We start from the raw sequence: 9,135 nt of genomic DNA, 5'->3' as shown, positions 1-9,135 counted from the left end.
ACAGCGGTCACCATAGAAACAACAACACATGCAGCCAATCAGAACCATTGTTGGAGACGATGCCCTCCATATTGATCCGGAGACCAGGACCAGCTGTGGAGGATCCGTCTGACAGCAAAGATTGATGCAGGACTTTAGAGAACCATAAAGTCCCCCTAAGCCCGCCCCCCTAAGCCCGCCCCCCTAAGCCCGTCCCCAGGACGTCCCGACTGATCTCGACCTGCAGCCCGGTCCCGGCCGTCAGCGGACGCCTCCTCGCACGCCGCGGGCGAGGGCATTTTTCACCTGGGTGGCCCCGGCGTGGCGTTGAGGTCCACGCAGGTAAAGCTAATGGCGGGTCCACATCTGGGGCCCATTCACGGGTTTAATGAGCAGAGAGCATGAATGGACAAGCGGGGGCTTTAACTAGCCTCCGCCATGAGGAGCCCGTGGGACGACGACCTCAACACCCGCGGCTCCACGCCCAACGCCGCGGGTCGGGTCATCCGCCCACCGTGATGACATCATCAGAGCACGCCGGGACCGGGCCCCAGCATGTTTACATACAGGAATGATTAAAAGCACTTCACCCTTTATTGCCAAACGTATCGTATCCGATGAGAACGGCCTTCCAGGGGTTGGAGACCCAAAAGCTACATAAATTAGGGTACTTTGGGGGGAGGGGGTCAGAAGGTTCCATGAAGGCCTCATTTAATTCATGGTGCAGCCTTTAAAGGGTTAAAGGACACGCCTGCTGTTAAATCACATGCAAATGATATGTAAATCAGATGTAAACCACACCCACTCTGACTACATCACAGTGGGCAGAGTCTTTATTGCTAATTTGATGCAGCCTCATTATTGATAGATTAATCAATACGTATAAGGTGTGGTAGCAGGTTAAAGGTGGTTGCTATAGCAACATTAATATCAATGTTTTCATCCCTCATTAAACGCTGCATCTTGTGTGTGATCTGAACGCAGCTCCTCCTTTCTCAGGGTCAAACCTTTATGTCCGTGTTTTGACTGTCGCCTCCCCGAAGCCTCCGGCCCCCGTCTGACACAGAGCAGCCCCCCCCACCCCCCCCCCCACACTGTGAAAGCTGCTGCTGTGAAATCATTAGAGCCGGCCCGCCGGTGGTCCGCCAGAGCCAGGCCGGCGTGCGTGTGTGTGTGTGTGTGTGTGTTGGGTGTGTGTGTGTGTGTGTGCGTGTGTGTTGGGTGACAGATCTGATGGGACGGCCTCTCCTCCTCCTGCTCATCTTTTTACCTGCGACGTTTTGCTTTATGAAAAATCTGCTCCACAGATTTTCCTGAAACTTTGATGAGGCTCAGGAAAGAAGACGACCATAAATCTGGGGGGTTGTGGGAAGTGTGTGTGTGTGTGTGTGTGTGTGTGTGGGGGGGGGGTCCTCAGGATTACTCAAATCAAACCCTCAGACTTATTTTTGTCACATTTAGGAGGAGGAGAAAACTTTATCAGACTTTTTTTAATCGTGTGACCAGAAATCAAAACCTTCATTCTCCTCAACTCTTTTCCAAAAGCTCAACAGACATCCTGGGAATATTCACCCGGAATATTCACCCGGAATATTCACCTTTTTCAGACACCACCACACGACACACAACCGACAGCCGGACCGGCCGTTGAGACGGCGCCTCCTGCAGCTCCCTCAAACACGGAGAGGAGGAGGAACCGAAGGAAACTTGTGTCACAAAAACGTCCTGCTGACGTCTGGACAGTCTCACCGCCGAGGGTCCCGAAGATTTATGGCCCAGTTCTCATTTTTACATCGAGATCAAAGCCTCGGACGCCGTCCTTCAGAAGGAAGAGTCGCCGCTAAAACATGAAGCGCCAGCTTTCATTCATGCAAATGGGAGTAAGCAGCTACTAAATATTAATGAGGTCATTAATAAAACCATCAATGTTCCGTCTCTGACCGGAGACGGAACATTTCCTGGCCTTTCGCAGCAAAGCGCCGACTTTACGGTCAAACCCGTGTTTGAAGAGCAAACCGTTTAAAGTTTATTGAAATAAAGAGCCGGGTCGGACTCTCCGTCCGTCCGTCCGTCCGTCCGTCCGTCCCAGTCACCTCTCTGCTCCACATTCCAGCTCTTATCTTTATTGGCTGAGGACGGCAGACGTTCACGGAGACGACGGCCACTTATCACCGACGGACGGCAGAGAATCAAATATATAAGAAGAAAGCGGCTTCTGGAGGATTCCCCGCTCAGATAACGAGGAGAAAGGGAGAGATTACGGAGGAGAAGTGGCGCAGTAAAAGGAAATGATGTGGAAAAGCTCAACGACAAACAACAAAAAGTCTGGAGACTCGAACCCGAACGGAACAAACGGGAACCCGAACGGAACAAACGGGAACCCGGATGGAACAAATCCCACCGGCCTTTTATCAAACACACTTTTCGTTTTTAATTCTGATAATTACAATTAAATCCCGTTTTATTAAATCACAAAAAACACACCTAAATAAATAAATACAGAAAATAATTCTACAAATAAATACAGAAAAATATTAAATTAGATGCAAAAGAGCGAAAATCTCTAGTTTTTAAATATTAAATTTGTCGAGAATAAATTCTCCAGCAGCTAAATATACGTTTTAAAAATATCTACAGCGTCTTCCCAAGAAGTTTTACTGAGGATCAAAATGATGATAAAATACTTCAATTATTGATTGGGAGAATTTGATGATAATGATTCAGCTACACTGAAAAAGAATGTTACATTTTATTAAACTAGGAATTAAGAATAGTTGTGTCCAGATCCGACAACATAAAATTACTTAATTTTAAATTAGATGAGTTTACATCACAGACGACTAGTTTAAACATTAATAGTGAGCAAATCATCTGGGCGAGTCGTGTGACTTCCAGTTACCCAGGAATCGACCTCCTCCGGCGAATCACCACCCTCAGCAGGGGTTACCGGGGCAACAAGGAAGATTCCAGCCTCAGAGAGGAGAAACAGCAACGTTCTTACATTTATTTTCTTCCTCTTGGAGTCAACTCCAAACTAACGACTGATCAAAGCTGCTCAACTGCTACGAACGGCTAACTGCTATGAACGGCTAACTGCTACGAGCTGCTCAACTGCTACGAACGGCTAACTGCTACGAACGGCTAACTGCTACGAACGGCTAACTGCTACGAGCTGCTCAACTGCTACGAACGGCTAACTGCTACGAACGGCTAACTGCTACGAGCGGCTAACTGCTACGAGCAGCTAACTGCTACGAGCTGCTAACTGCTACGGACGGCTAACTGCTACGAGCTGCTAACTGCTACGGACGGCTAACTGCTACGAACTGTTACGAAATGCTAAATGCTACGAGCTGCTAACTGCGCTGCTAACTGCTACGGGCTGCTAACTGCTGTTGCCCAAATAACGCGTCCCGCGCTGATTTTGCGCGGCTCCTCCCTCTGCTGGCTCAGAGGTGGAACTGCAGCAACTCCTTTACACCTCCCTTCAAACGGGAGGAGCAGACTCACCTGGACGGAGTCGGTCCAAATCCACACCAGAACACAATGAGTTCTGGCTCATGCCCCGCCCCCTCCACAAAGCTTTACACACATTGGTTCAATCACTTTTGTGCAGTCATGCTGCCGACCGGCCCGCTTGACGAGGCCTAACCTTGGTCCGACCTTGAGGACAAGCCGATGGATTGATCTCACTCTCACCCCACTTTAGTTTTTCTCCCATCAGCCACTGGGCCGCCGTGGCCTGACCCAGCTTGGCCACATTCCCCAGAACGGGGCGGAGCCGGCGTCTAATTGTCCCCGGTGGGGGCTAATTAGCGTTGCGTGGCGTCGATGCTCGCCAGAGGTGAATGTGCTGCAGGAGCCCGGCCGGGTAAACACGCGGCGCTCCGCGGCGTCCCCCCGCGGCGTCCTCCCGCTCCCCTCGGAACCAGGAAGAGGATTTGTTTGGAAAAGTGGAGTTGAGGGTAAACACTCTGAAGAGGAGGGAAGCCGTGTCTATTGAAGAATCCCCACGATGACACAAACAGCCACGAGGAGAACCCATAACGCGCCCAAGATGGCCGCTCATGACCTATTTAGGATGTTCCCCCCTGCGGGCAGGCGGGGGGGCGCTGGAAGCAGACGATGAGGAGACGATGAGGAGGCCATTACTGCAGCGAAGGTCTTTCAGCACCTCCGACCAGAGCAGAGAAGAAGAAAAGGCGTCCTGGCTGAAGGCGAGAGCGGCGGCGGCGGCGAGGCGGGGGACGCCAGCAGCTTGGGTTTCGTCTCTGCCTTCTGGACGTCCTAATCGACAGCGTCAGGTTTTCTTTCATGGACTTCTTCACGCTGACAGGGAGACGTGTAAACAGTCCTCCAGGCCCGTTTACGGCCCCCACCTTTGGGTCCGTCTGTTTGTGAGCCGGGTTTCATAAAAACACAGAATCCTCGGAAGCGAAGATCGGATTAAATGTTTGACATTTAACCCATAAATGATGATTTTAAAACTTACATAGGACCCAGTTCTGTTGCTATCGACGACCCAGATCCTGATCCGGGACCCAACATGCATTTGTTATTGTTCTTTTAGCTAACGGTCGGCTAATGGACGCTACATGATGCTACATGAAGCTTCTCTATCCCTTTTATTACAAGCAGGAAAATATTCTCCGTGTAAACACGGAATCCGGATTCAAGAATCAGTTAAAGACATAAACTCTGATTCACTTTAACTTTTCATGTTGGTAAAGATACCGAGAACAATCTAGAACCTTCTGGTGCTGATCCAGATCACCATGGTGACGCTGTAGATCCGGTTAGGGGGGGAACGAGCTGCTTGGGGGAGGTCTGTGCTCTCCGAGTTTTTCTAATTATTCTGGCGACATTAAAGAAAAGTAAGAATAATTCCTCGTGACCTTTAAACGAAACTACAGTAAAATCCTGGACCCGCCCCCTGGTCCGATCCACGCCGACCTTTATGGAGTCGGTTCCGTTGATGTTCATCCCGGTTTGAACCAGGATTCCGAGGCTCCGAGGAGCAGCGGGAGGCGACAGCGGTCGGGATCCGGGGAAGCACGGAGGAAACCCGGAGCAAACGAACATCCGGACCGGAGCTTCCCGCGGTCGAGTGACGCAGCAGCGGTTTGATCTCAAATCTCACGGCCTCGACAGACATTTTTTACAAAGTATTTGAAGCAATGAAATTAAAATCTTTGCATATTCAGATAAATATTCTGCAGGGTTTGTTCTTTTATTTGGATTTTCATCTGAGCATTTTCCCGTTTGCCTCGTTTGATGCGAGTCACCCTTGAAATGTAAAAGCGAACGGGTTGGGGGGGGGGCCCTACGGTGTCCCTGAGGGGTCACGTTTTAGCCGAAACCCCTGTAAAATGAAAGTGGGCTTTAAAGCGTGACCCGGTGGGGGGGGGGGGCTTTGAGCGGGTTCCAGCAGAACGTTCAACATTTAAAGTAAAGTTCAGTTCTCCGGCTGAACGTACAAATATTCCGACGAGGAAAACCCCGTGAGAATATTCCTCGTGATGATTCTCAGCAGGAACTAAACTTTGTGATGAATTTACCTGCAGAATCTCGTCCTTTGCACCGAGAGCCTCGGGAAGCCGGACCGGGAGCCTTGGGAAGCCGGACCGGGACCGGGACCGAGACCGGCTTGCAGTGAGACGACAGAAAACATTCCGACCTGCAGAAGAAAAACATTTCAGATAAAATATTTTCTCTCCAGCACTTAGAAACATTTTCACGCCGCGGTGCCGTCGGATTCTGTGGGATTAAGAATAAAAATGATTTGGGTCAGTGAAACACTGATGTCAGATTGTTTTATTATTTACTTTGTATCATAAATAAATAAATAAATACATAAATAAATAAGCAAAACGTTTTAAAGAAAGAAAAGAAAATTAAATGTATTTGACTTCCACCCCTGAAACCTTTTCTTCCACATCCGTTTCCTGCTTGATATTCTGGTGACAGACAGACACACAGTAGGAACTCATCATCGGATTATTTATTAGGGCAATAATCAGAATTGGGATTAGGGGTTAATTCGGTTTCAGGCCTGTTCTTCGTGCACAACGCGCGCTCCAGGTTCTCCCGCTCCACGGCTTTGCCACAGAGCCGGGATCCTTAAAAACTTATAAAAACACATTTAAAAAAACTAACGCAGTCGGTTGAACGTGAACGCACCGGGAGAAATTAATGACGCATTAACGTGAGCGCGCGTTGGAGTTACCGCGCGCCCCGCAAAATGTACAAATCAGATAAACAAAGGCAGAAAGGGAGAAACGTGGAGCTTATTTACGGTAATATTTCCCGCCGGCGCGTTTCATTAACGCGGGAAGGCGCTGACGTGCGGCGGATTTTATTGGTTGGAAATTATGGAATTATTCTCAGAAGCCGTCGGGAGGCGCGGGACGCGGACGTGCGCGAACACCGGAGGATGCTGAAATATGCTGCGGTGCCGCGCGCGCGCGCGAGGCTTTTATGGATCCGCGCACACCTCGTGATTTATGGCTGTATTTAGATAAGAAGCTGCCGTAAATGGTTTCTAAATAGCGTCAAGGTCATGTGACGTGATAATGTTTTAGGCGATGAGATAAGATGGCGTGCGCGCGTGCGTGTGTGCGTGTGCGTGGAACCACGCAGGCCTGTCCTTATACTGCCGACCGTCACTAAATAATCCATCAGCCTGATCATCCTAATTTCCCAGATCTCTCACTTCTATTATTCCTGGAACAGAAACGATCGTTACGCGTTTGAGAAGAAAAGAAACGCGAAGATGAAGGGATGAAATGGATGAGAGATTTAACACGCACGTTTAGAACGCGAAATTAACGTGTTCTAATATTAACCGTTTGTTGTTTTTACTTCCATCATTTGTAAAATGAACATTCACGTCACGCCTGCGGATTCGGACGCGCGCAGATCGTTCCTCCATTTCCTGCGCGCAGCCGCAGAGCTGACTTTATCCTTGATTTTAATCCCTGCTCTTGTTTGTGGACATTTTAAGTAACCACGAGTTGACAAATAAAATATCTCAAGTCATTATTTTTAATACTCGAACGCAAAAGTCGCTTCTTGGCCCCAGCGCGCGCGCGTAATTTATGTGCGTAAAAGCTCTCCAAACGTCTAAAGGTTTATTTGAGACGCGTTCCCTCTTATATTCTCGCGTCTAGTTCGTCTCGACACGCAGATCTTCGCTCCTTCCGCGCCGCACTGAGATTATGGCGCAACCCCCCCAGAGCCCCCTCCCACCCCGGCGCTCTCCTCCATTGGCTGCCCCCTTCCCACGCTCACGTCCCAGTCATATAAACCTGGGGGCCTCTCACCTCCAGCCGGGTCACATTTCTCAGGCGAACCAGAGCAGCTGCTCCGGGAGTATCAGGAGATCCGCTCCCGGGAATGAGGCGCCTTTTGCGGGCTGATTCTCAAGCCGCTTCCCGAAGGGGGACGATGCGAACGCGCGCGGTTTGGTGCGTTCACGGGATTCAGGGGATTCAGGTTTAAGCGTTGAATGAGCTCTGCTGGCTGCAGCCCCCCGAGCAGAGAGAGCCCGCCGGGACGGAGCCCACCAGCCCGCTCGACATGAACCTGATCGGGGGCTACCAGCACCACCACCACCTCATGCACGAGCCCTTCCCGTTCGTGCAGCGGTGCCACCAGGACGCGCCCTACTTCCAGAGCTGGGTGGTGAACCACGGCGAGGTGCCGCCGGACTTCCAGATCCAGGCGCCTTACCCGGCCGCGGAGCTCGCGGCGCCGGGGGCGGCGCACGACGCCCGCCTGGAGGGCCTCCAGGCGGGGGTGGGGAAGAGGAGAGCGTCGGGGCCGAAGAAGGAGCGCCGGCGGACGGAGAGCATCAACACGGCGTTCGCCGAGCTGCGGGAGTGCATCCCCAACGTGCCCGCGGACACCAAGCTGTCCAAGATCAAGACGCTGCGCCTGGCGACCAGCTACATCGCCTACCTGATGGAGGTGCTGGCCAAAGACTCCGGGGAGACGGAGGCCTTCAAGGCCGAAATCAAGAAGTTCGACAACCGGGATATGAAGAGAAAACGGGAGCCGGTGAGTGTTTGTGTCGGAGTGACGTCATAGTTGTTGATCTGGGTTCGAGTCATTAGAAATTAATAAAGAGGCCGAAAAAATCGAGTTTATGGTTTAGGTTTAGATAGTTTAAAAATAAAGTTATTATAAAAAACGAAATGCATTAAATCTCCAACCACAATATTATACATTTAGCTAATAGCTCTAAAAAAAGGAAAGAAATATATTAAATATGTTTATGAGCTCAAAGATCACTGATAAATTATTTTATTTAATTTCCTGTTAAATGTATTTAATAAACTGAAACTGGCGCTGAAATAGTTAAACTTTACATTTAACATTTGTTTTATAATTATTAGCGTGCTGTTAGCTCAACTTGTAGCTTATCAATAATTTTCATAATTTAAATAATTTAAGTCAGTTGCTCTCTGAAACGTGCTTTTATAACCTCACGTTCTTAAACCGGTTTCCTTTCGATCAATAATATAATCGATCGTGTCGGACCGAGGGAAGGAGCCGCTTCTCCTACTCTCTTTGTTGTTGTTGTGTATTTGCGCACCGAGTTTGTTTTTCTGTGATGTCACGGCACCGATTGCGTCACCGAGACGGCGCAATTAGCGCAAAGCTGTGAATGAGCGTGGCGCGGAGCCGCGCAGCAGTAACGTGCGTGTTTCTGGTGTCGCAGAGTGACGGGCCGCCGGAGGCGTCGGGAACCGAGAAGAAGGCGAAAGGCCGGACCGGGTGGCCGCAGCAGGTCTGGGCTCTGGAGCTCAACCAGTGACCCCCCCGCCCCCCCCCGAAAACTCTAATCAGATAAAAACCACTGACTGAACCCGAACACACCGCCGTGCACGCGCAATGACGCGCAACACCGGGAGAAGGGAAGGACGGACAAAAACAAACAACGGAGGGACCGGGAAGATCCTCCGGAGCTTTTGGGGTTTATTTACCCCGTTTGATATTTGTGGGGGTTTATTTTATTTTTATGTTTCCTCTCTCCGGTTCTGTTGACCAGATGTTGCCACGGTGTCGAAGAACATCTGTCTCCCCTAAAAATGTTATCTGGCGTCGGGCTGGTGGTTTGAACATGTGATGGAGGGTTTGGAGCCGAAGGCGCGC

The 9,135-nt window shown here is 50.2% G+C and overlaps 1 protein-coding gene across 1 annotated transcript; it reads left to right on the top strand.

Moving 5' to 3' along the window:
• The first annotated feature begins 7,557 nt into the window (after nt 1–7,557).
• LOC137900718 (heart- and neural crest derivatives-expressed protein 1-like) lies at nt 7,558–8,797 on the top strand. The gene is made up of 2 exons (XM_068744849.1): nt 7,558–8,037; nt 8,702–8,797. The coding sequence occupies exons 1-2, from the start codon at nt 7,558–7,560 to the stop codon at nt 8,795–8,797; spliced, it is 576 nt and encodes a 191-aa protein (XP_068600950.1).
• The last annotated feature ends 338 nt before the right edge of the window (nt 8,798–9,135 follow it).

The sequence above is a fragment of the Brachionichthys hirsutus genome, chromosome 10 (genome assembly GCF_040956055.1).
Source record: "Brachionichthys hirsutus isolate HB-005 chromosome 10, CSIRO-AGI_Bhir_v1, whole genome shotgun sequence".
NCBI classification, from domain to species: domain Eukaryota; kingdom Metazoa; phylum Chordata; class Actinopteri; order Lophiiformes; family Brachionichthyidae; genus Brachionichthys; species Brachionichthys hirsutus.
This window is presented reverse-complemented; position numbering and strand designations above follow the sequence as displayed.